Genomic DNA, 26076 nt, shown 5'->3' on the forward strand with positions numbered 1-26076 from the left:
TGGCCTCATGGGCACACACTGTATGGGGGGTGCTTTTTTTTTTTTTTTTAAATAACTCATCTGATTTTATTTCAGTAAGTAAAACGGTTATGCCCATATAAGGGTTGTGGCAGATTTGATTGAAAGCTCTGCGCGCTGCATCTGTCCGTCAGGTCAGGAGAGCGCGTGCGCGTGGGCGTTGCCATGACGCCGCAAGAAAACCACACAAGTTGAACACAGAATAATAGACCGAAGCTGATGAAGTGAGTCGCTCTCGTTAAATAAAAACAAACAATGTTTGAGTTTTTCAGAAAGTAGTTTGTATAGTATATATTTGTATAACTCAGGGTGAGTTAGTTTTGTGTGGTCTGTAGAAGAGTATATGGTAATGAAGGCTCACAGCAGGGAGGTCGGAGTGTTTGTCCGAATCAGACCAACGGCGAACTTCTCTAAAGACCTCATTGAATGTCTTCCTGACGGACAGGTAAGTCTTTTTCTTACTAAAGTCTTATTAAGAGCCAGTTAGGCTTTATCCTACTCGACGTAAATTAACTTTAATTATCTCAAAAACAATACAGTAACATTTTCTGAAAATTCTCAGGTTAACAGTCAGGGACATGAGGAACAAGAATCCACTGAAATGTATTCGTCTCCTGTCATAGATTTTTCAAAATAAAATATTAAATGACTAAAATATCAAAGCGTCTCTATGCAATTTGAGCAGACTTTACCTTTAATTATCTCAAAAACTATACAGTAAAATCTTCTGAAAATTCTCAGGATAACAGTCAGGGACACGAGGAACAAGAATCCACTGAAATGTATTCGTCTCCTGTCATAGATTTTTCAAAATAAAATATTAAATGACTAAAATATCAAAGCGTCTCTATGCAATTTGAGCAGACTTTACCTTTAATTATCTCAAAAACAATACAGTAAAATCTTCTGAAAATTCTCAGGATAACAGTCAGGGACATGAGGAACAAGAATCCACTGAAAGATCTTTGTCACCTGTCATACATACCTGTCACTTCGTGCTGGTTTCCCTTTAGTATGTCACTTCCAAATTTAATATCCAAGTAGTACAAAGTAGAAAAAATAGTCACATTAGTAGTCTCTGTTTATTGGCCAATAACTGCAAAACATCAACCATAATGATTTAGCTTACATCAGATACTGACATTTTAGCCAGAGTTATTTACCTGTTAATATAAAGTTATCTCTTTATATCATTAAGCATATAGAATAGAAGAAAAATAAGTTGATCACTCACATTCATACATTCCTCTTATATTAAGTTAGAACCTAAAGTAGCCCAGCAGATTCCTAATTGTAAATATTATCTCTATTTTGTTTCCTACATTTGCTTTTGTACAAGTAAAAACTTGTCCCTTCTCCTCCTTCAGACGGTGAACATCCATCACTGGAAAGCGTCCAAGCTGCTCCATGAAAGAAAGAAGAGTCAGCTGAGCTCCCAGTCGTTCAGGCTGGAAGGCGTCCTGCAGGATGTATCCCAAGAAGAAGTGTACACCCAGGTGTGCCGACAGGTGGTACTGAGAGCACTGGATGGCTATAATGGTAGTTTGTCCTTTAAAAACAGACATTGGGTTTTTTAAATATTCTTTTGGGACACCATTACAGTAAGATTATGGTCCCTCCTCCTTTGATTATATTGATGCAAGTGTCTAGTATGGGGGATTTTTTCAATATATATCTTACAAAAATTGAGTGTAAAGTCCTCTTGTGTACCCTTAAAGTTTCTTATGTTTTGTGCTTTTTAGGTTCTGTGATGTGTTTTGGGCAGACAGGTTCAGGAAAGACTTACACCATGACAGGATCCAAGGAATCATACAAGGAGAGAGGACTCATCCCTCGGGCCCTTCAGGAGGTATAGTTTGAAGAATTACCTTTTTGACCCTGACCGCTTCAGTTGAGTTAAACACGTTGTTTTCAATCTCCCATATGAAATTCAGGTGTTTCTGGAAGTCGAGAAAAGGACTGAGTATGCCTTCACTGTGCACCTGTCCTACCTGGAGATCTACAATGAGACCCTGGTAGACTTGCTATCATCGCTGCGGGGGTCCATATGCCCGTCTCAACGAGGTATGGTGGTGATGGAGGAGCCAGGCAGGGGTGTGTTCATCCGAGGCCTGTCGCTTCATCCTGTTCACAGGGAGGAGGAGGCTCTGAACCTAATGTTTGAGGTGGGTGGTCTGCGGCTCACAGCTGATAAAAGCCCTCCAAAGTGAAAAACAACAGTTTGCCCAGAACTTCAACTGAAATACAATTCATTTTCTGTTTTATTGATGAAACATGTTTTTAGTTTTGACAGGTTTTAGCATTTTTCATTCTGAAAGCGCAAATTCATTTCATGCTAAATTAATTGTCATTTCTTTTATCAGTGTTTTTTTGACACGATGGAGCACAGTCATTTCATACTGAGAAAATTTAATTGTGAACCCTGATAAAGTTTTCTTTCTATACTCAGGGTGAGATGAATCGCATTATTGGTTCTCATGCCTTGAACAGGAACTCCTCCAGGTCCCACTGTATCTTCACTGTGCATTTAGAGGTACGGGCAAAATTAACTTTGAGGTTGTTGTGGTCCTGATGTCAAACATGACTTTGAAAGCAGTATTTTTCATTCACAGTCTCACTCGCGCACTCTGTCTGATGCCAAGTATGTCAGCTCCAAGCTGAATCTGGTGGATCTGGCCGGGTCAGAGAGGCTGGGAAAGACTTGGGTGAGATATTTTAGATTGTAAAAATGATAGTAATGTCTATCTAGGATGTTGGCATCATGACCTGTCTTACAACTGTGGCTGGACATATAGCAAGTCAATTGATCTTTTCCACACTTCATATTACTTTATCTCTTCTTCCAGTCAGAGGCTCAGATGTTAAAGGAAGCCGTGTATATCAACAAGTCCTTGTCGTTCCTGGAGCAGGCCATCCTTGCCCTGGCAGACCGTCGCAGAGACCACGTTCCCTTCAGGCAGTCTAAACTCACACATGCCCTCAAAGACTCACTAGGTTAGACTGGCAGGTTTTTAACAATGCTGATTGTTGATAATTGGTGGTAAGATAAGTGATACCATGTTTTTGTTTCTGCAGGAGGGAACTGCAACACTGTGCTTGTGGCCAACATCTACGGTGAGGCTGCACAGATAGAAGAAACAGTAAGAAGTGTGATTTGTGATGTCAAACACATGATGAAAACAGTCCAATTCTTAACCTACATGGTGCCATTTTAGCATTGGATGATGATGTTTGTACTTTGTAGCTTTCTACTCTGCGGTTTGCCAGCAGGATGAAGTGTGTCCGGACTGAGCCCATTGTTAATGAACACATGGATCCAGCAGTGAGTTCACACACTATTATTACACATGTCACAAAAAGTACTTCTGTAAGTCATACATGTGGAACTATAAGTAATATTATTGTTCACAGTCGGATTACTAAAGTAAGAGTGCAGCACAATGCAGAAGGATCTCACAAAATGGTCTGTTTTGATTAGATTCAGATCAAGAAACTACAAAAGGATGTGGACATGCTGAAGGAGGAACTATCCATGCACAACACACTAGTGAGTAGAGCTAAAAGGAAAGTGAATGGGATGATTATCAAAAGATTTCAGGTGGTTCTTCTTAACACTTCATTGCCTATCATTCATCCCTCACCAGGTGAACAGGCAGGGAATCACATATGAGCCGTTGTCTGAGGCCCAGCTGGCCGAGATCAAAAGTCAGGTTCAGAGGTACCTAGAGGGAAGCCTCAAGGAAATCAGTGTGAGAACATTACACACAACACTGCTATTCATACTTCTTCTACCAAATCACATTCTGGTTTGATGGTTTTAAATGTATCTTTGACTGACATCTCATTACAGATCCTAAGTGTCAGGCAGGTCCAAGCTGTGTTTTCCCAATTCAAACTCGCTGTGTGGTGAGTATCTTTTGCCTTTTGTAATGATGCAACTTGAACAATTTTTGGATTGAGTCTTCATCCGTTGATTGTAAGTGATTCAGCATAATTGTGTGAGCAGGGAACAGGAGCAGAAGGTGAAGGCCGAGCTGTGCCAGGCCTACGACTTGACGGAGAGCTCAAAGGAACACTATGGTTACGCTGCTGCTGACAAGGTCAGTCAGCATCTGGTGCACAGTTTAGGACACCTGAATGGAAATGAGCAGTTATTCAAGTGAACAGCTCTTTGTGTGTAAGCTTTAACAGGATGTTGCTCTGTTTACTCTTTAGGAGTGGGTTATCAGAGGAAGCAGCGAGGATGCAGAGGCTGGAAGCTTTGGGGTGTCTGCTCAGTCATCCAAAAATGTCCATCACCTGAGTTCCACCAGAGTCCAAACAAAGAAGACCAAGGACAAACAGGGGTGAGTCAAAACTTCACACTGAATTTAGTAGATTTTAGTAACGTATTCAGTGGTAAGTTTTCTAAAGATACAACATTTTCAGTTTCCCACAGGTCTACTTTTGTAAGAAACGGTTACAGTGGACATAAATGATTAAGACTACAGTCTCATGTACAATCAATCATTAAATAGATGAGTAAACCTCATCAGACTAAATTGAACAGTTCAACTAAGAAAGATAAGATAAGTCATGGGCCAAAATACACGATACTCTGATCAGGCCAAGGTCTTCTGGATGAAGTCTAGTTCTGTTTTTTTTTCTAATGACTAAAACGTGATTGTCCACAGCAAAAGACAGGGAGCGGGAAGTCCAGTTATGAAGAAGCATTTGGAGAGTGCCTCCAAATCAACACTGAATTCTGTCCAGATGTTTGAGAGGGAACAGGCAGCACAAGAACCAGACACAGAGAGCCAGGACACACAGGAATCACAAGCTCCTGGCAGCGAACCCTTCCACCCAAAGTAAGTGAACGGTCTATTAAAAAGATATCTTTAGTCATCATATAAATGGAATGTGCAGCCTGGCTTTTGCCAACGTAATTTTTGCTATTTCTGCTTAGCTCTCCTCCTTCAAAAGCCGATGCCTTTGAGGATTTTAAGTTGAGACAAGGCAGCATGATCAACAGCATCCTGAAGGAGAACAAGGCCGTGCTGCTGGAACGGCGCAGTCTTCTCCGACAACTCACCGAGGAGGTCAATGCTGTCAAGAGTGAGATAGACTGCATCACAGCCACCATGCAGCAGAACAACGAGTTGAGAAAAGGTTCTTCTGTTTGTATTATCAAAAGAAAATGAGTAAGAACTATTGAAGATGATCAGAGAGAATACGTTTCTGTTTCTTTACAGTGCTTTCTGTCACAACCTGTAAAAGCATCATAACCTTCATGTGTTTATTTATGAAGGTCAATACATGGTTACGGGGGAACAACCACTGCAGCAGGAGCCAGATGCCACTTCATTGATGCAGCTCAGAGAGTTGAAAGCACTGTTCCGACAGAGATATGAAGTGCTGCGTGACATCAAAGCAGAGGTTAACTACTGTCAGCATCTTGTGGATCAGTGCAGGGTGCGCCTGCTCTCCGGTCAGTTCTTGATCCTAATTCTTCCCTGACAATAATCTCTTATCCTCATTACTGAAGTATTAACAACTAGCGCCTCAGAATTCGCAGAGATGATCAACAGCTTTGGTTTGTGTCCTAGAATTTGAGAACTGGTATGAGAAGTCTTACCTGTTACCTGACAAAGAGCTGGACGTACTTTTGGAGAAGACTCAGAAACATGTGAGTCTGCCTTTTATTTACAGCAGTGGATCTTTCATGTGGGAGCTGAATAACTCAGTGTTTTTCTATACAAACCTGGATGTATGTGAAAAGGTGCAAGACCCATTTATTTTTGGATTTATATATTTTCTAACATGCCTCTCTTCATATTATATATATACTCTAAGTGCAGGCATTGTACAGGAAATCATTAATGTGTTGACATGTTTAAATTGTAAGGAGTTATTTTCTTTTCTACTTTTAGGAAGAGGATATTCACTGTCTGCCACACGAGCTTCTTCCTGATAGCAGCAGCTCTGACTCTTTCTACAACGCCCGCTACAGAACACTGAAGAGAGTGAGTGTCATTCAAATGTTTGCACTTTTTTGTTGTTGCTGTGGCTCAGCTGGTAGAGTCGGTCTTCTCTCAATTGGAAGGTCGGAGTTTGATTCCCAGCTCCTGCAGCGACATGTACGATGTGTCCTTGGGCAACACACTTAACCCCAATATGCTCCCGCCTCTTTGTCGGTGGTGTAGGAATGCAAATTAATGAGATGAGCTACTTCTGATGGTCACTTTACACAGCAGCCTCTACCATCAGTGTGTGTAGGTTTGACCTACAGTGTAAAAGTGCTTTGAGTAAAGAAAAGAGCTATACAAGCTCAAGTCCATTTACCACATCATCTCATACTTTAGTAATAGTCATAAATAATCTGTAAACAATAACCTTTTCTCTCTATCTCTACAGAGAAACAGCAGAGCGGTGCCCTCCACTCCAGTGCTGAGGAACTCATCTGCAGGACAGAGAAGACTTCCTTCAATTCAACCGCTTACCTAAGTCAGTTTTTTTAAATATATAAACTGAAGCACAGCCTCTACATGTGCAAAGTGGGAACCGGTGTTCTTGTTCAGTGCACAAACTTTAGTCTCTTTTTCACTATTTGAAATGAATCAGTGCATTTCAGTTTGTAGAATAATCAAGCACAAAAGACACGGCACAATGAATCAGCTTCTTAAATGAAAAGTAAAATTTATTATTCCTGAACCACAAAATATACTTCTTTGGTTGTACAAATTCACTAGTTACAGTCTTGTGTGAGCTCTAACCCTTGACCCCGGGACCTCTGACCCTTTCCCTCCGACCTGTTTGCAAGAAAAGCCCCCGAAGAGAACTCAAGACAAAAGAATAAACACAAAAACTTGAAACACTTCATTAATAATGTAGTGAAACCCATCTGAAAAAAGATTACCTACAGTAAGTTAAAAAAAAAAGAAGATATCAGCCATTGCAAAGGTTATCAAACAAACTGAATTTCAGTCAGTGAGAGCAACATAGAAAGCTATAATTAGAAGACCCTACATTAAATTAAAAGAAACGCTTCTAAGCCGTGATTCTGCAAAAATACCCATCACATACATAAACTGACGGTCTGTAAAGCAGTGAGCTGAATGTATGAACGAGATCAATGTGAGAGATTCATGATCAGCTCCGCCTCTCTCCGCTCTCCCATTAACAAACCAATATACACGCAGAGAGCGTCGGATACCAAGCCCGTCCAAACCCAGATGCGTCAGCAGCTCGGACACGTGCTTGGTTTAGGTCAAGACTGGCTCAGATTTCAAACCCAAAGTTAGTTTTCCTTTCAGCATTTGTACATTATTCACACAATAATAAATGATTTTTCAGTGGCATCAGATTTAAATTAACCAGACAGAAAATCAAACACCTGCTACCTTCACGTCACTCCGGAAAAACCTCCGAATATTTCAGGATAGAAATAAAAACTTTTGACATTGATGAGGTGAAAAAAAGGACACGGTAGTACCATTTGGTTCTAAAATGATGCTTGAATATTTGATGTGATATGTAGTCTCTCTACAAAGGGGAAACTTTGCCCCAAGCAATCTAATGAGTAGATAAACGTATCAAAATGAATGTATACTGATTGAAGAAATATATATGTCAATTGATATGCAATTCATGACTTGTAAGGTTTAACTTACTGGTTCATAACTTCAATTGAGAAGGTTAAAACGATAACATACAACACGCCTCTGGGGGGCTAAAATAGTGTCAAATAGAAGGCCTTCAATTGGAGTGAAATGATCAAAACAATAAATTACTTAAGATACACATTGTTTAAAAAGCTGACAAGTGGCAGTGCAAAATAAAAGATATGTTTTGTGTGACCATGAAGGTAGCAGGATGTTCCCTCCTAAATTAATATTTACACTCACGTCTGCCCAAGTCCTAAAGAGAGCCCTGACACTTTACAATCTATTCACGGAAATTCTAAAAATATCATTCAAGGGGTTAATATAGCTATGACCCATTTCTTTTCTCTTCCAGTATTTCTTTGTCTTTTTTTTTCTTTTTTTAAAAACAGTAAAATCATTCGAGGTGTGAAAACTAAAAACTAAACTCTTCTGTCACCTCCTTTTTTTTTTTAAAAATACATCAGCGTCTACATGGAAAACGTTTGAGTGCAGAACAAAAAGAAGAATGGTCTGTAAGTAGCAATCCTAGCTAACCACACTAGCTTTTTTTTTTTTTTTTTTTTTTTTTGCCCTTTGACGGACTGTTGAGCAAATTGCCAGCTCATCCACAGACTGTATAGGCAAGACTGGCACGCAGGATATAAGTGAGTGTGTATGTGACTATGATCTTCGTTGTCTCTGCAGTGGTTATATAGGAGAGTACATCTCTTCTACTGACACTGTGTAGTGTTTTGTGACTCTGCACCTCCTGGGGATGCTCCAATGCTTTACTAGTGTCCACAGTGTGTGTACAAGTGTGTGTGTTTGGATCATGTCTCCAGAGTTTTCTCTCAGTGTGAGGTGTTACGTGGGCACGGCGGTTTCCAGGCTGCGGCGACCCTGCCTCAGTTTGCGCTTGTTGCTGTACAGAGCCATCTCCTCCAGGGCTGAGGTGGCAGGCAGCGGGGCGGGAACCTCGGACTCAGGGCTGGCAGCTGGCCCTAGACACCAAAAAAACACAAAACAAAACAACCTTAGTCACAGTGCAGCATCTTTCCACATCATCGCTCTGCAAGGCCGGCTGTGGCACTGAAGAGAAAGCAGACGAGTCCCTTAAAGCTGCCCGAGAAGCCCAACATTCAGCTTAGCAGCTGGAAACAAACGTTTTAAGCAAAAAACCTGAAGCACCCTGTGACTGTGTCTGAAATCACAAACTCACAAGCTCATTGGTACAATTAGAAGAAACACTGTCGGACACAACTCCCTGTATCGCTGGCTGGGACAATGACGTCATTACTGACATAATAAAAACATGTAGCTCAACGCCGGCCAGAGAGGGATAACAAATAACAGCATGGATTTCAGTGATAGATAATATTAGAGATTATATTTTCTGCATAGTAGCAGAAAGAATCACTCCAAATATTCTCCACCAGCCTCGACATCATCTTTTGTTATTGTTTTGATTGAGATCCCCATGGCGGCGGATTTTACATACTGTGCATTTGACGGTTTAAAAAGCAGTATTTTCATAAAATAATCAAATCATATTGTCACTCCATTCGTCTGCTTGCAGCGCAGAGCATGCTGGTATGTAATGCTTGGTTAGTGACAATCAGTTGTAGATTACTTTTCAAAATGCATTGTATTGTTGGATGAATGAGTCCACAGTGTAGGGAATTATAATTCTCACTCATAATTTGGACAGCACTACAAAATATAAAGTGAGGAGTGGGTGATTTCTGACACAGCACCTCTCTGTTGATCAAAGTTACTATAATATCCTAATTTGTGATGCCTCATCATTATTTCCCCCCACTCCATATGTTTTCAATAACCAGTGAAGAAAAGCAAACAGGATCCACACACCAAGAAGCTCCCATTTGAAGGATTTATGGACAAGTGACGTTTGGAGCCGACGTGTTCTTCCTCAGACTGACAGTCTGCCTCAAAACCTCACTCATAAATAAATCCTTCAGCTTCATGGTGTGCTGATCTTGTTTGCTTTTTGTGTTTTTTGGTCCAGCACCCACTGAGGGATGTGCGTGTCTTTTTTGATTTTTCATTAACCAGTGAGTCATACTTTCCAAATAAAGTCTGAGGTAAATCAGACGTATGACAGCTGACCCACTGCGTGTATGTTTGGTTATTCACACTGACGGACATCCCCCCCCCCCCCCCCCCCCCCCCCCCCCCGGTAATAGAATCACCTGTAAACATGAGTTTCATTCAGAGCTTTAAATTAATTCACGCACTCACTGGCTCATGGTTAGTGTGGGATGATTAGTTCATACACAACACGTCTTTGGTTATAAAATCAGCTGCTACTTCCTTTATAATTTCACTGGTGGCGGCAGGCAAAGCACACCAAATACCTAAACCCAGTTCACCACACAACTGGCAGGTTAGACTAGAAATGCACAAACTTACACACACCCCTTACCAATAAACCTAAACAATAAACAATCACACGCAGACTCAAACAAATGCACACAGGATCGTACCAATAGGAGCTGCTTAATCCAGGTATTCACCTGAATCAAAGGGGATAGAAGACATTTAGGAATTGAACATTTTACTTGATGTCTGCTCACATTTTCTCGCTCGTTCACAAAGCCTGTTTAATAAAAAAATGGATGCTTCTAGTTCTCACCTGGGTTGCTGGATCCATCATCAATGAACTGCATGTCATCGACTGTGTCAGGGGACTGGAAGACAAGAAGAGGCAGTAAGTTTCTGAGCGTGCGAGCGGGTGTTTCAGTGAACTGTATCCCAGGGGAGGCCTCCACCATGAGCAGGGGAGCTTGCAGCGAGAAGATGTGCCAGCCGCTCACTGACGCTTAGCAGAGAGCACTGAGGCTCCCGATCTGTCAGCCTACAGCCACAGTACCCCTACTGGACTAACCCCGTGTTAAAAGAAAAGGGAGGTTATGTTAGGTCATCAGTTCCGGGTTTATTGTGTGTGGTGCAGCCAAATCCACAAAAGAGACAGCAAACAGAGCAACAGCGTAGCACCAATACGAGTCACCAAGGCACAACAGAAAACCAAGCAGAATGTAAACGTCTTTGTGCTTGTGCTAATGCTGTTAATCAATACGGTCCCTTCTTGTTATATATATTTAACTCCAGGAGCACTATGAACTGCATGTTTAGGGTCTAAAACTTAACTTAGCATTAATTAGTTTGACAATCTTAGCTGTGGAGTTCAATTGGAGGACACTGGTTGTTTGAGGATGTTCATTTAGATCACTTGTTATCTGTTTACTACTTTGGTATTGTCCTCTCTTACAGATACTCTGTTTCATAAATATTCTTAATAAATTTAAATTTACGTCATGTGGATGGCTAGCTTTTTACTACCCTCTTATATTTATATTTTTGTAAAAACTGCATTATTGCCAATTGGTTACATGGATTCTGCTGTCATGTGACCCTCAGCCTGCAGATGGTAGTGGTCCATGTCTCATTCTAGTACTTTCTTTATAGTCAACATGCTGGTTAACACATAAATTCTAAACACTGTTTCTGTACGCTCATATGCAGAAGTCTGAGGTGTTATGTGAACACTTAAATACAGTGATGTCAAGTCTACTACGTCCACCAAATGGGGACCAAACTGAGGTCATGGTGCAACAACTAAACATCACAGGGTCTCAGACACACACAACCATGGATCCCCAAAAATTTAAGACCACTTCCAGACAAGCACTGGTCTCTCAGGCTCCTCCAGGATTCTCCTGCTTCCCCTCCCAAAAACGGAACAAAACGTCTACCCTTATGACAGCACAGGAACACACTCTTCAGAAGAGTCAAAGCACGAGAAGAAGTCTAATGGAGGACGTTTATCCTCTGCATGATATGAAACCCATGCGTGCAGCAAGACAGCTGATGGAAGTGGACGTGGGAGTGGATGAGATGCAGAGTTTGCGGCTTTTCCCCCCCGGAACCAATCCTGGTTAGTGGGATCAAAAATCTGTTTGCATTAGTGCTACAGTCTGTGATTGATTAGTGAGCTGAGAGATTGATGAGGTGAATGGTTACTGCAAGAGATATTTGTTTAGTCGTGAGATGTAAGGAGGAACCAGGACCAAGGAGGGAGAAGGGGGGGGGGGAGAGAAAACCCAGGGCTGAGTTGGGCTGTCATTCATGTAGAGTTTTTTTCATTGTGGGTTAGTGAGACAAACCACTAGAGTGCAGAGCAGACAGTTCTGATCAATCACTGAGACCAAACCTAAACTTAGATTGCACTGATGCCTCTTGATTAACAGGAAAAACTAAAGGGGGGAGGCAGCAGGAGAAGCCAGGGGGAGGAGGGAGGAGGCCAGAGCTCTGGGAGCTCAGCATGCAGCCAATACCTGGATGTCGTATACGGGTTTGGAAGAAGGAATGGCGGCAAACTGTCGGTAGTCAAACTTCTTTGACGACAGGGACTAGAAGGATAGCAAACAGGGATGAGCAGAGGTCAAGGAAGGGGGAGAAGAGGAAACAAAGGAGAGAGGAGAAAGAAGAGTGTAGGACAAAGTAAAAAAGAGAAGATTGAGGAAGGCAAATGTCAAAGGAGAGAAGGACAAAGGAATAGGAGAAAAGGATGAGGGGATAGAATAAGGGGAGATGAGAGGCAGAGAGGCTAATGGATGATTCAAACAGCCAGTTGTGGCTGATCAGCTAAAGTGACAATGAGCAAAATGATGGATTAATGTCAATGTGTTTGATGCAATCCTAGACTTTTTCCCTTTTCAGCGTGTGAGCCAGCTTTTTGTGTTGCTGTTATCAAGCGAAGCTCCTTAAATTCAACTGCAGTCAGTGTTAGAGCATTGTTCAAATATTTGTTGACTCATCATTATGAAGTGTGCCTAAAATATGTTGTAAACAGTTCACATTTTCACAAAGGCCAGGGGAAACATCAGATCATCAAAAGACATATTAGAGGTTTAGTGCTTACCAGTCTGCCTGGAGAGGTAAGTCCCCGAGGACTGAGCTCTGTGAGGGGAAACACAGGAAGTGTAAAGTTAAAACAAAAGCTTGCGTCATGAAGATGGTACTAAATTATGAAACAAAGTGAGGAAATTAAGGTGAAAAGTTTCTTTAAAAAATGACATACTTGTTATGATCTAACAGAGATCCGACATTTGTTAGCCAACCAGAGATGTTTTAAGTTCCGTTACTCATACACAGTTCAGAAGGTGGTAGTGGTCGTAGTTTATTCAGCAGTTATGGTGTCTATGATGAGTTAACCGTGTAAACACTTCTAAGTGAACAGAAGCTTCTTACCATCCATAGGTGTGGGTGAGGGCGTGGGGGCGGGCGAGGGCGACTCCGTCAGCTGGTCTAGTGTGCCGCGTTTCTTCCCGTCCCGAGACTTGGCGATGACCATCTGGGCTTTTAGTGCGTCCTGCTCCAGGGACTTCATTCTACAAGAGAAAGAACCACCATCGAATAAATAATGAGCGAAAAGATGTCGAGAAACGGCGATACAAAAACCTAAAGGAGGCACACAGCCCTTAATGTGGATGAAGTGCCCGTCACTACAATTTGTCGGGTGCTCCTTGTCCTGGTTTGCTGTGACGGCCAGTTTCACTTCTGTTTCTCACAAGTCATTCCAGGAAAAGGACGACCTACTGCTAGTAGGCTTACCCTCAACTCACAAATAGCTTGCAAACTTACTATGTGTTAGTTCAAATAATATGAAAATCAACAGAACAGCAAGACGCAAATGAAAAGAGTGCTGCAGAGAGGGAGGGGGGACAAGACAGATAATAGAGGGGGGACCAGAGGAAGCTAGAAACAGCAAAGACGTGCAGAAGCAAGACAGCACTGGAAAGGCAGTGAAGCACTGTCACAGTGTCGCTGCAAGTGCTTGCTTGGACCTTTCCCAACTCGGCCTCTAGCAAAATACCCCAAAGCACCCCAGCACACCCCACGATGCCGTGCGTCTGGCCCTGGTGGCTGAGGGCCGAGGAGCAGACCTGAGCTGGGAGGCAGCAGAGGACGAAGTAGAGGAGGTGGGGGGCTGGGGGGGCTCGGCCGTGCCCTGAGACGCCCTCACTCTGGCCTGGTAGAGTCTCTTAGCCAGGTCCTGCTCATACTGCCTAACATCCTCCTCTAGGCCGTAAGGCCTGGGCACAGAGAGGCCGGGGAGTGGGTGAACGAGAGGAGGATGGGACAGGATGGGAAGAACACCAGCATGAGGGGGAGAAGAAGGAGAGAAAGGCATAGAGACAGAAAAGAGGAGAAAACCAAGGAATGGAAGGTAAAAGACACGTTTAGAGCGTCAGGAATAAAAATCAAGACAGTTTTTAGAGACACAAATATAGAGAGAGGATAGGAGATAAAGTAACCCATACACACATAGCAGGCTGCTGTCATAACTGAAACATCTGTGAACTAACTCTTGGGTTGGCTGCAACTAAAATATACCAGGGAAAAAACCCTGAACCTCTCATATGACAAACTGTTAGGAAATCTGGACATCCACTACACCTGGCACAGAAAGACATAAAGGCTTAATGAAAGACACAAAAAGGCCCTTGATATTTACCGCGCGGCCCTCCACATGGCTCTCTTCTCAGCCTCCAGAGCTCGTTTCTCAGCAGGGGACAGATCCTTGTCCAGGGCCACGGCCAGCTCTGGGCTCTGCATCCGGAGCCTCTCTTGATGTCTGCGCTCGGCTTTGGCTGTGCGGATGGGAGCAGCTGACTCCCCAGGGTACACCGGGATCAGACTGACAAGACGCACAAGGAGCAGTGATAAGTACAGTGAAAAAACAAACAACAACACAAGATTCAATGGTGCTGTGTTCAGTGTAATTACCCTGCCATGGAGTTGGGCCTCTGCTCCAGCCTGAAGCTGTCCTCCAATGAATTCCTCTGAGAGTCTCCCTTTCCATCCACAGATGAAGGCCTGACCACAACAAACAATTAGCTCAAGAAACAGAACAAAGACATCAAAGCTTTGATAAGTAGTAACTTCTTACCCTGAGCTGCCGCAGTAGCTGGGCGGTGTGACGTTGTAGATGGGTGGTGTGGAGCAGTGCTGCGATGGGGTAGAAGCTGGCTCCACCTTGTACTCCACTCCATCCAGCAGCACTTTGCCAGAGGCCTTCATCTGCGCCATCTGCTTAGCCAGGTCCTCCTCCTCGTCCTCCTCATCTTCATCCATCAGGTACTCCCTCGCCCGCTGCTCAAACTTCCTCTCTTGGGTGAGAGAAACACACAGGTATGTTCACTTCAGTCAGATACTTAATTCGCTACTGGCTAAAGGATGCTCAGGGACACACAGGAGAAACAAACCTTCTTCCTCCCTCATTTTCTTGAGGTCATCTTCTCCAACAAGAGACACTCGAGGTTTAGGTTTTTCTGGTGTCTGCTGTTTCACGTCAATCTCAAAATACTTCTGTCTGTCCCTGAAAGAACGCTGCTCCGGGCTGCTCTTACCGCCAGGAGAAGGACTCTGAGAAACAAGACACACAATACTAAATTATGACCTGTGAAAAACCTTTGCAAAAGAAAGACTAATATTTTACAGTTTTTTAATTGCTTATTCCATTGTTGCACAGCTATTTGCAAAAGAGCAGCAGATGCCAGAGGAACAAGAAGAAAGAAAAATCAGAACTCTTAAGAGAACCCAGCACCATGAAGCTGACTTTAGATCAATTAACTGCAAAGTGTCACTATCGACAGAAGTAACACGGCTGTCTCCCAGAGTCCAGGAGCAGAGACGCCACCAGCACCAACGCTCAAAGCCAAGCACACCACAGCCTGGATGACGAACAGCGCCGCTGTCCATGTGGCGGAGTCGGTGGGTACCTGCAGTTCCATGCTCGGCCTGGAGAAGCGAGGCACTGCTGCCAGGCTCATATACTCCCTGCGGGGGGAGGGCCTGTCGGACGGACTTTTACCATCCTGACCATCTATGTCATCAAACACCTCGTTGATCAACTCAGGCTGAAAAGGCCACAGAGGTTGTCATCAAACTGTCACACTAAGACGACTTAGAGCCGGGGGGGGGGGAGTTTATTTCTTCAGTATGTAACTACAGTAACCTAGACATGCTTCTACATTATGTTCTTGTAGCTGACGATTAAAAATGATCCTGTTAAAAAATAATAAAGAACTAACTGCTGTAACTTCAATGATAAGAGAGAACTCATCCATGAACACAAATTTACATTTCTTCTTCATCAAATTTAGTTGCATTATTAGTTTTGACCACCTAAGCAGACAATTTGGTCCCGGTTCTTTTTTTTTTTTTGTCATAGAAAATAATTTGTTTTTCACTCATCGTCTCTTGTCAAGAATTGTTTCCTCCATTTCAACAAAATTATTTAAATGTCGTGCCTGCAGGCTGAACTGGACTTTCAAAAACATCCCTACAACTGCTGGACAAGGAAGGCAACACATCCCATAATGCAACACTGGTCCTTTCATCAAGCTGAAAAAATATCTGATGTTTTGAACATGTACATTTTAGTGGTTGAACATAATTTAACACCAAATGGAACAAAAGTATCGTATATTCTTCTCAGTGGACACATCAGGCAGCTCTTCAGTACATTTTATGGTTCATGTTGGACTCACCTCTGGAGAAGGCTGCTGGAAATTGTTCCTCACACCGTACAGTTCCTGTTGGGAGCAGCAGAATGAGCGGACAATCAATAAATGAAGTGAACGGAGACTGAGGACGAACACAGAGGAACAGAGCAGGCAGATATAAAACGTACAAAAAAGGGGAAAGTGATTCAATATTAGTACACGAGCCACACATGGATCGACGAATGGATCAAGACTCAACAGCAGAATGAAAGATGATGTCTCTGAAGTACGAAAAAAACCAACGATGAACGCATTCCACACGTCACAGCACGTCACAGGCCCCCTGACACGGCGCAGGATCCTTAAAGGACAACCTGCTCCAGTCAGGAGGGGGCGGGGGGGTAGATCAACCATCAGCACAGCATGCTTGTTTGTTGTTGTGACCCGGAGGAGCCCGGGCGGCACGGCCTACCTGCGGCGGCTCCAGCACTGCGAGTGAGCGAGGCACGGCGGCAAATGCCTTGTATGCCTGCTTGACATTCATGGGGAACTCGTCGGGCGAGGTGGGGGAGGGGGCGCGAGGCTGCAGGGGGGAGGTTGGAGGGTAGGGAAGGGGTTATGGAGGAGATGTGGTAGGATCATGAGGAAGAGGAGCCAAGGGGAGGAAGAGGACGGACAGACAGAGACATGGAGGAGAGGGTAAACTATGAAAAAAAAAAACCAGCAGAGTTGAAGAAGACTTTGGAGGAGAACAGGTGAAGAGCATGGCGGCTGGTTTCATGTGACAGACGAGGGGAGTATGCCAGAGAAAAACACACAGTAGGGCCTGGAGAGCTCGAAGCCCATTACAATTTTTTTTTCTGGATGAGTTCATGAGAAGGTGTGAGATGAAATCAGAGCTTCTTAAGGAAGAAATAAGTGGAAATTTTCAGAAAGCTGCAATTATAAGAATATATATTTATCTATTTCAGGAGGATGCTTCCTTTGCTGGTGTACTTCAATCACCGAAGCTCCAGGTGTGCCTGTGGATCTCAGACAGCAGCACCTGCACAGACTCAACTCCCCTGTGTGTTCAAATAAAAGCCTTCATTTCTTTAGTTCTAGTCTCTTCAGAAACAAAAATCCTTCTTTTGGCACACCGTTCTGCATCTCTGCTGTAAGACTGAGTGAGTGTTTTTGGAGCTGTGCGGTCAGAGCGGGGCGGCACAGAGCTGAGAGTGGAGAGAAAACAGCACTATGTGGTGGTGAGGGGTCTTACAGAGGTCTGGGAGTTGAAGGGGGAGGGGCCATGCTGGAAGGGGTTTGGACTGTGGCCTTCCGGAGTGGCGGGGGAGGTACTTTGACGAACACGCCCGACAGGTTGGATGGCACCCGGCCGCGTCTGGAGGGGACAAACATTTCACACTCGAGATCAGTTACATCAGTTTTTGTATCATTTTTAAAAATGTAAACAGACTATTGTATCGACCACAAAGAAAAAGATGACAGACACAACATGAAAACTGAAAATGAATGGGAGCTAACGCTGAGTCATAATCAGAGCATCAGTAACCCGTCACTCATTTCTCTTTGGTGTTTAAAAGCTCAAAACAAATTTTCACCAAACCAGACAGTGACTTCTTAAATTTTAACATATCATTTAAAAATATCTTCTGAAAGTCAGAAATGTTTCAGTTGTTCTTTCAGGTTTGGTGACTCTTTAAGTTTTCAATTCTTAACAACCTTTAAGTCAATCCCATTCACATATGTCTGTCTGATATCTATTTCATTGACTTTTTTAATCCATTTCTGTTCTACTTAAAAGTTCTTTTCCACACTCACTGATGATGAAGTTTCATCCCTGGCATTAGGAGTGGAGGTGAAATGAATGCTTGCCTGAAAACACAAAATAAAATGTAACAAAATAAATAAAAAATAAAGCAGTGAAGTAAAAAAAAAAGCATGAGCTGGCAGCATCAGCATGAGCTTCAACCAACAATGCAAACACACGATCACATTTCTACGATGGGACGAACACCACTGACGTTCACTTCGATAATTTGATTGCGGGTTTTAAGTCCCATTTTGCAAAGCTGATGGCATAATTTCCCTCATTAGATAAATGCATAGTCTTTGGTCTACAGTGGGGACAGTGCTCCAGGAAACATCGTGTGATAGAAGATAAAGCTTGTCAGTAGAAAGATCAGTCAAAATGCTTTCTCTCTGATAGATGCACATCCGTCGGCACGAGGCAAAAAGCTCCAGTCATCATTTGGCCGTGGAGAAGCAGTCACATGCTTTTCAGACTGTAGCAGACATGAGCTGATGTGTTTTATTAACACAGTATGATTACATGCACAGGTAAGCTGAGCTTTGGTTATGGCTCCATTAGGTTATTTTATCAGACTACTGTCCAAGCACCAGGTGGACGTGTGTCTGACTCTGCTACAGTAAGTGGTGATACGTCCTCTCTTAGTATTAGACCTTCTTCTGGGTTACCTAATGCGACACATGCCAAACAATCTGCCAACAAGTTAGCAAGCTGCAGACTGGTTGAATGTGTAATGGTCAAACATGGACATTTATACTGCTCTGTACATTCTCGCTTTAGCACTCCCCATGTTGATACCTTTGGTCTTTTTTTCCTATCTTTCTTCTAAGTATTTTTGCTTTTGGCCTCAGGGTCAAAGCCCAGTGCACAAACTGTGGAGCATGCATAGGAAGCCAGTGCCGGTTTTGGGCTGGTTGAGGTGTAATACATGCACGAGTAATTGCATTCCCAACCACATTAGCTCGGTATGTAAGTCCGACTTTGAGAAATTCAACGATTTCAGTGGGACTAACATGATTACATGTATTTTAAAAGTCCAGTTTTCATAAAGTGTTGGTCGGACTTACACAATAAATCAACTTTTTGAAACATCATGTAAACGTACTGACAGAAAGAGGTCGCAGAGCAGCAGACTCATGTGCTATATTTTGTATTCATAGTCCAGGCCAGAGCAGAAAGGGCCACAAGACCCACTTACGAAGCGGGTCTCCCTGCCTGCACAGACGGAGCTGTTTGAAGAGTGGAGGCCGGGCTACAGGCAGGAGGACAGGTCACAAGAGTCACAGTGAAATATATCTTCTCTAACGGCAGAAATGACTCATGGAAAAATGAGAAAACAAAGTAAAAAGATGACAGGAGACAAGATGATGAGTCCTGAAAAGAGTGCAAGGTGTTTAGGCTGCTCACCGGTTGAATTGTGGGCGAGTATGGCGCTTCCCTGATTGGGCTGTCCGTCCGAGTGAAGTCGGAGGAGGAACCCTGGAAAAACAAACAGCAGAAAACAGTTAACAGTACAGAAAATCCAGTAAATGTAACAAACAAGCTCTTGCTTATAGGCATGCACTTTTCTGTGCTCCCTGCAGGTCGTGGTCCTTCATGACTTATGACCTCCCTCGCAGCTGTTAGGACAGAAATTCCCGTCGCTCCTGACGATGTTCTGACTATGTGCCTGAATACCTCATGAGGTGCTACTGGCTCTGTGCTCACAGCAACAACAAAAAACATGCACCAGTTCAGCTTGTTGTGAAACAGAGGAAGATACACAGATTGGACACACAGTTCCTGAGAGTAAACAAGAGTCCTGGTAACCCCTGACAACAGTAGAGCTAAGACTCATAAAACCATGTGTTAGGATTTGATTTTCATTGGGGCCAAATTAAGATTGCGGTCCAGGCCAACACATGAGCTGAAATTTGGTGTAAAGTTCTGAAAACAAGGGAAGCTGTAGGTTTCAGCAGTGCTTCTCTGTAGAGTCGACACTTCCAGGAACATCTCTCATATTAAAAACGGTTGTGGCATTTCTTAGTTGATTAAACTAAATGATCACAACCACTTTAAATGTCCAATAAGCAGTTGAAAAATCCAAAGATTTCTGTCTTTAAAGCAGAGAAAGCACAAGCAAATCTAATGGCAAGAATCAGACATTTATGTTTAGTGAGGTTTATGCACATTTGTTTCAGGTCTTCATCCATTTCAAAGATGTATGCACATTATTTAACATTATGGTAGAGCACAGTTGGATATACAAACACATGATGTGTCTGGTAGAAGACACTTCTTCTGATCATTTTGGACAATACATTCTGCAGATCTTGATGCAAATGTCAGATCCATTTCAGTAGAAGTGAGCAAAACGACAAACAGTGCACAGTAACACACCATGCTTCCTCCAAACCACACTCAGGCAGGCGGCTTGCCTTGCTGAACAACCAGGGCTGCAGTTGGCCCTGCTTCCCGTAACCCACAGGAGGCCCTGACAGGATCTGCTCTGCAGGTGGACGGCCTTTTCCTCTGCGATTGGCCACTAAGAAGGGGTTCTCTTTGAAGCAGATCGGCTGAGAGTCCACCAGACATTCCTCCTCTTCTTCTGCTGCAAATGTTGATGAATCGATGGTTGTTGATGAGCCAGCACTGTCAGACGCAGCGGTCCCATTGGGGGAGAACTGATGATGAAGATCGTGATGTGAGTTCAGACCGAGGGAGGACTCGGGGTCCATGTGGCTGAGAGGTTTTGATGGGTGGACTAAACCAAAGCCCAAGGGCTCTAAAGGGGCTCCGTACTGAGCCTGAAGGGGGGCCTCCATGGGAGCGGTCAGATTTATAGAGGTAGAAAACTGGACAGGAAAGAGGGAGGACAGATGGAGTAAACACACTGGCAGGAAAAGCCAGAGTCACACAAACTGAAACACACAAAGGAAATTATAGGATGTAGAATTTAAAAGGGTGAAACTGGGAGCTTTAAAAGGTCCTCCATTTCAAGTTTAAATAAGTCTCAGAGCTCCCCGAAACATGTCTGTGAAGTTTCTTCTAAATCCACTCTGATCCTGTATTTGAGCATGTCTATAAACACCTCTATTTCAGCCCTGATCAGAACAGGCTGTTTCTGTGTCTGTAGCTTTAAATGTAAATGAGCTGTGTCTGACCACGCCCCCTCTCTGGAAGGTCTTGGGTGGCTCTGGCTTTCTCGCTCCATGTTCTATTCTTCACGATGAGAAGTCAGAACAAACACCTAACTGTGGGAATGTCACCCACCTGGGGGAGGGGCTACTGCCCTTTGTGACTCCAGGCAAATCTGTAGTTTTGGCCTTTGAATAATAATCTGAGTATAGAATCACTTTTAATTTGACACAATTTTATCAGGTTAATGATGAAGATGTGTTTTGTGACGTAAGCCAATGCCTGTCGACTTGAAAGAAATGATGCAAAAACAAGAAAACTTTTCGCCAAGAAACTCAAAGCTACTTTAAAAAACAGTAAAGGAATTCCCCTCTGACTTGTGTGCTTCTTTAAATAGACACTTGACACACGAGTCTACATCTGCCCAAAAGGGTTTCTCACATCACTAAATCTTTCTCGAAGCTTAAAGATAAGAGTCTCTGCGCTCATCATTCATGACTCGTTAGCTGCTGCTGTATGCTAACAGACACGTTACCGCAATCCAGGCTCTTGGCCTCTGCTTTAAATAAACACATTATCAGTTTAGCGAGACATTCTGGCTCCAGTTAACTTTCGGAGCTGACTGTACTGAAACCCAGAGGAGGGTGGAGGGTGATGTCACTGAGGGAGGGGAGAAAAATATGCAGTGTTTCATCCAGAGACATGCAAAGAAACCTGACGCTGCCGAAGTGTCATGTTTCTATAGATGTGACACTGAGAAGTACCACCTAAAAGACTTAAGTCAGCCCAGATAACCAACCAGCTCTGGATGTTATCAGAAGTGACCCTGACTGTTAAAATAGAGGCACTAAGAATACAACAAGCATTGTGAGGCAGTAATGTGGCTCTCTACATGCTGACTATAAGAGTCTGTGGTGGGATGAGGGTCAGTGGGATGGAATGTGAACGAGTGCCCTTTTGGCTCTGACACAGAGACTGTGAGGGACAGCTGGGGTGTGTGAGAGAGACTGCTGTTGGTCCACTGACATGCCAACACGCTGAGCCGGCCATGCTGGGAAAGAGCGGCCACGAGTTACTAAATATCTCGGATTCCCCTCGCTTTACAACAGAATTATATTTGTTTCTCAGAAAGAGATTTATTTGGCAGAACTTTTTTCACAGATTGGAAAAAAAAAAAAAAAAACAACCTCCACTCTCTTTTTCATCTCATATTTGAAACCCAAAGTTATGATGTTTTAGTAATTTCACTTCTGAGTTCCCATTTTATAATTTTTCTTATTTCACATTATTGAACACTCGTCTCCATCTTGGTTAGTAAACTGAAGTAAGCCCTGCACTGGGTTGCTCTTATTGCTCTTGACTAAGCGCGACCCTAACTGCTGAGTCATTATTCAGTCTTATCGTGGACTTGATGACGGTTGCACCAACAAATGTTTCGCCTCGACTTCACAACAACTTGATTTTTACAATACACATCCATATACATTCCTAGCAAAGCTGTACGTAACTATCGCTTCTGCTGTCTTGCTAATTTATAGACACTCATTTCTAACTTGCAGCGATGTATTTAGGAAACAAAGACAGGCTGAGATGAACTAAAAGAGGTGTTCAGCTAACTTCAAAGTAGTCCAATGTAAATAAGAATCAGAACAAGCAGTGGACCTAAAGAGAAATATTGGAGGCCATAAAGCGTTTCAGAAAAGGAGGAAAAACCTCCAGAGCAAGTCGCATGACTAAAGCTTCCTCAGTAAAAAAAAAAAAAATGATTAAAAATAATCGTTCAGTGGATATGTTTCAAGGAACTGCATCTCGAATCGATAGTCCTTTGCACCTTAATAAATTTGCCTCAACTGATTTGTGTGCTCAAGCATTTTCTTTGGTTCCTGTATTGAAGGTGTCCCTCTGACTTATTTTATTATTCGTCTATAATCCTTCTCTGAGAGCACCGACTTCCATTTGTTGTTGAGCTTCCTTCTACTTTCCTAAACGGTTAAGTTATGACCACCGTTTGAGTGTGACCAGGTCCTTTATCCTTTTTGTCAGGCATCTGGCGTTTAAATATATGAAAAAGTTCTCAATGAAGGACACTAAAAGTTAAAACTCTTAATCACAAATCTTAAACTTGTCTCTTTCCTGCTCAGTGACATCTTGTGCCTTACATCTCACTATGCCATTTCTACTGCATACTATTTAACGTTTCTAAAAATATTCTTAATTTGAGTCTTAATGCACTTTTTGTCTTTTAGCTGCATCTGCTTGCAAACACCTATTGGGACGTGACAAAGGGTCACCACAGTTAGAGCAGGAACACGTGAGCTGGAGCCGCAAACCTAGCTCTAATGCAGCGAGCATTAACAGCTGCAATTGAAAAGTGGTTTAAGTTCTCCTGGACAATCTCACAGGCCACAGAGCTACAAGTAGGGCACAAAAATAAAGTTATTATAGCCTTCAATGTGAGGCTTACACAACTTGCAAAAGGAGTGCATTATTCAGTGTGACCCAGATCTCAATAAGAAGCACTGCAATGGATTTAAAAAAGTATAGGATCCAAACTAGTTAGTTTCATAATATCTTTCTGTAACAGTTAAATATGGATCAAATCAAGTGGAGAAGGAAAGACTAAAAACAGAAGAAAGACAAATACAAAGAAAGAGAAGAAAAAGGATAGAGTGTCTACCTGTAGGTGACAAGAGGACAGAGCTGTGCGTCCACTCAAGCTTACTCCTCCGAGAACTTTGGGAACACAAACTAAAGCACTTGTCTGCTCCTAGCCGATACCCTCATTCCCCGTCCAACACCCCACCCACCAGAGAGCCTCCATCCAATTCAGAGCCAGATGTAGGTTTAAAATATCGCCGAGGATAGGCCGTTTGATAGTGGGCAGCTGTCCCCTTCCCCCCTCTCGCCACCTCTTTCACACACACACACACTCTTTTTTTTTTCTTTCCCCCAGACAGTGCCTGCCCTCTGGCCATGCTTCCTTTGAGTTTCCACCGTCTTCTGTAGTTTGTAGAAACTTCCAGCCATCCTTCTCATACAGCCTCTTTCATTTCTCTTCATTTTCTTGATCTTGTGCTTCTATCTGGACGAGTTTGATCCTTTTCCAGAGTTCTTCATCAGCAGTCGGTGTCCATATCACTTCTTTAATCCAGGTCCTTCTAATGTAGGACAACATGACAACTGATGGGACATGTTGTGTGACTTTGGCCTTCTGTAATGTTGACTTGGGGGTTATGCACATGGAGAGAGGTTAACATTCCTGCTCCTGGAAGGGGCAACTGGTGGGCTCTGGGTCACTCATTTTCACATAAACACAAAGGATTCCATGAAGAGGTCTATTCTGAGCCGTGAAGGCCACTTCTTACATAGTCCGCACGGAAATACAAGTAACTTACAAACCCTGAGAGGACTGCGCTCTTTTGAAATCATGTTGCAAAGAAAACAGGATTCACAATGTGGCAAACATGAGAGTCTTACCCTGTTAACCTTCTGCAGACTGGTGGTGGGCAGTGCAGCCAGGGTTTTGTAGTCAAGTTTTAGAGGTCCAGTGCCGATGTTCTGAAGAGAAATACATAGAAAAGAGAGGTGAGAAGGAGAGTAAGCTGAGGTGATCTACACAACAAGTAGAGTCTATTCAAAGTGAATGAGCTTTACTGGAGGAGACTTTATAGAATTGTAGAGAATCACATCTACAAAGAAAGAGGCTCTGCAGGATGTATGATTCAGCAGACGATATCCCTCAATGACCTATGAGTGATGGGTTATGTAAGGTGTCTGGTTATATTCTAAATCTAATGACGAACCGTTAATAGTACAGAATGTTGTCTATATAAACTGACTCAGCTACTGAACACGGGACTTCAGTGCGTTGGACTGGCACTGAAATATTTTGTTTTTATATTCCTCCACATTCTTACAATTTAAAACTGTTTAAGTTACATTTTCCAAAAGACACCATTGCTCCTTAAAAGTGTTGGAGCGCGATGCACACTGACGCTGTAAGGTCTCGTGTAAGTTGTAAATATAATTAAATCAACAATTTCTCCTGAAGAGATATTGTTGTAAATCCTGTCTCTGCTAAAGAGATAAATGCAGAGTTGCATTTTCCAACTCATCATGATGAGCTCAGTTTAAGAGTATTATATACATGAAACTTCAATCTACTTCACCCTAACCTTCTTGCTCACCTTTTACCTTTATGGCATGCAAGGACATACCTCCCTGTTTGTTGTTGATGAAGCAAACATCTAAAGTGTATAAATATCTGACAATAAACCTGACTTTTTCCAGTAAAGCTTAGCCAGTTTCAATGTTGTTGCAGACTGATTTGTCAAACAAGGAGTGTTGTTTTCTCTCAAAAGCCAGTGATAAATGTGGAGGAATAGCTATGTTTCTGAAGCCCTTTGTGCACAGACTGGAAGCTAGTCCGCAGAGCTGCCGATGAGGAGTTTCTCACCTCTGTCTCCTCTTCTAGCAGGCGAGTTGCCTCCTCACGCTCCATACGCATACGCTCCTTCACCATGAGAGGAAGAGGAGGAGGAGGAGGAGGAGGAGGAGGAGGAGGAGGAAGAGAGTTCACCCAACCACACACAGCCACACAGTAATGCAATGAGAGGGGAGGATGGAGGATTTACAGAAGAAGAAAGAAGTGTTAGAGGGGGTGAAGTGGAGAAAAAAAAACAGCAGTGGGAAGGTGGTATGGAGATGGGATGATTGGATGATTTTTGTATCACACCAAACACACCAAAGGTAAAGGAGAGAGAAACAGAAGGGAAAGGAAGGATAGAGTTTGCACACGTTAGAAAGTCCTCTAGTCATTAGCTATGGGAGCAGAAAAAGCATGCAAGGTGGGACATTGCAGGAATAGATCTGTCAAACACAATACCCACACGAGGTGCAACGGAGAAGCTTCATTCAGCCGATAACAAACCAAACTTTACTGACTTGAAGGCTCCACTCTTACACATATTTTGCGTTT

The 26076-nt window shown here is 43.0% G+C and overlaps 2 protein-coding genes across 19 annotated transcripts in view; one reads left to right on the forward strand and one right to left on the reverse strand.

The window, feature by feature from the left end:
- Nucleotides 1-214: 214 nt before the first annotated feature.
- Nucleotides 215-6957, forward strand: kif9 (kinesin family member 9). The gene is made up of 20 exons (XM_065948587.1): nucleotides 215-463; nucleotides 1386-1557; nucleotides 1761-1867; nucleotides 1953-2183; nucleotides 2468-2551; nucleotides 2631-2723; nucleotides 2865-3012; nucleotides 3094-3158; nucleotides 3263-3340; nucleotides 3497-3565; nucleotides 3663-3767; nucleotides 3869-3924; nucleotides 4025-4118; nucleotides 4234-4364; nucleotides 4692-4865; nucleotides 4964-5166; nucleotides 5306-5485; nucleotides 5604-5683; nucleotides 5928-6020; nucleotides 6412-6957. The coding sequence occupies exons 1-20, from the start codon at nucleotides 362-364 to the stop codon at nucleotides 6499-6501; spliced, it is 2355 nt and encodes a 784-aa protein (XP_065804659.1). The 5' UTR covers nucleotides 215-361; the 3' UTR covers nucleotides 6502-6957.
- scrib (scribble planar cell polarity protein) overlaps nucleotides 6669-26076 on the reverse strand; it is a 62847-nt gene continuing 43439 nt past the window's right edge. For 2 of the 18 annotated variants that reach the window (XM_065948570.1, XM_065948567.1), the window contains 20 exons: nucleotides 25555-25611; nucleotides 24576-24656; nucleotides 20399-20815; nucleotides 19389-19460; nucleotides 19180-19233; nucleotides 17993-18046; nucleotides 17430-17552; nucleotides 16644-16754; nucleotides 16217-16261; nucleotides 15446-15583; nucleotides 14930-15089; nucleotides 14614-14833; nucleotides 14451-14540; nucleotides 14179-14361; nucleotides 13607-13756; nucleotides 12912-13051; nucleotides 12583-12620; nucleotides 11996-12070; nucleotides 10294-10348; nucleotides 6669-8641 (listed from right to left, as the gene is read on the reverse strand). In XM_065948570.1, the coding sequence (XP_065804642.1) occupies nucleotides 8505-8641; nucleotides 10294-10348; nucleotides 11996-12070; nucleotides 12583-12620; nucleotides 12912-13051; nucleotides 13607-13756; nucleotides 14179-14361; nucleotides 14451-14540; nucleotides 14614-14833; nucleotides 14930-15089; nucleotides 15446-15583; nucleotides 16217-16261; nucleotides 16644-16754; nucleotides 17430-17552; nucleotides 17993-18046; nucleotides 19180-19233; nucleotides 19389-19460; nucleotides 20399-20815; nucleotides 24576-24656; nucleotides 25555-25611 (2400 nt within the window). In that variant the 3' untranslated portion in view covers nucleotides 6669-8504. Of the gene's footprint in view, nucleotides 8642-10144; nucleotides 10175-10293; nucleotides 10349-11995; nucleotides 12071-12582; nucleotides 12621-12911; nucleotides 13052-13606; nucleotides 13757-14178; nucleotides 14362-14450; nucleotides 14541-14613; nucleotides 14834-14929; nucleotides 15090-15445; nucleotides 15584-16216; nucleotides 16262-16643; nucleotides 16755-17429; nucleotides 17553-17992; nucleotides 18047-19179; nucleotides 19234-19388; nucleotides 19461-20398; nucleotides 20816-24575; nucleotides 24657-25554; nucleotides 25612-26076 lie in introns of all 18 variants that reach the window. The other 16 variants (XM_065948576.1, XM_065948579.1, XM_065948569.1 and 13 more) reach the window with 16 other exon arrangements.

Source organism: Labrus bergylta, chromosome 20, assembly GCF_963930695.1.
Source record: "Labrus bergylta chromosome 20, fLabBer1.1, whole genome shotgun sequence".
NCBI lineage: Eukaryota > Metazoa > Chordata > Actinopteri > Labriformes > Labridae > Labrus > Labrus bergylta.

What these genes read in the sequence shown, in the direction of transcription:
- kif9 (XM_065948587.1), top strand. Translation starts at nt 362, where the DNA reads ATGGTAATGAAGGCTCACAGCAGGGAGGTCGGAGTGTTTGTCCGAATC. An exon ending in CAATTCAAACTCGCTGTGTG is followed by an intron (nt 3,925 to 4,024) that starts GTGAGTATCTTT and finishes TTGTGTGAGCAG; the next exon opens with GGAACAGGAGCAGAAGGTGA. An exon ending in AAGACCAAGGACAAACAGGG is followed by an intron (nt 4,365 to 4,691) that starts GTGAGTCAAAAC and finishes GATTGTCCACAG; the next exon opens with CAAAAGACAGGGAGCGGGAA.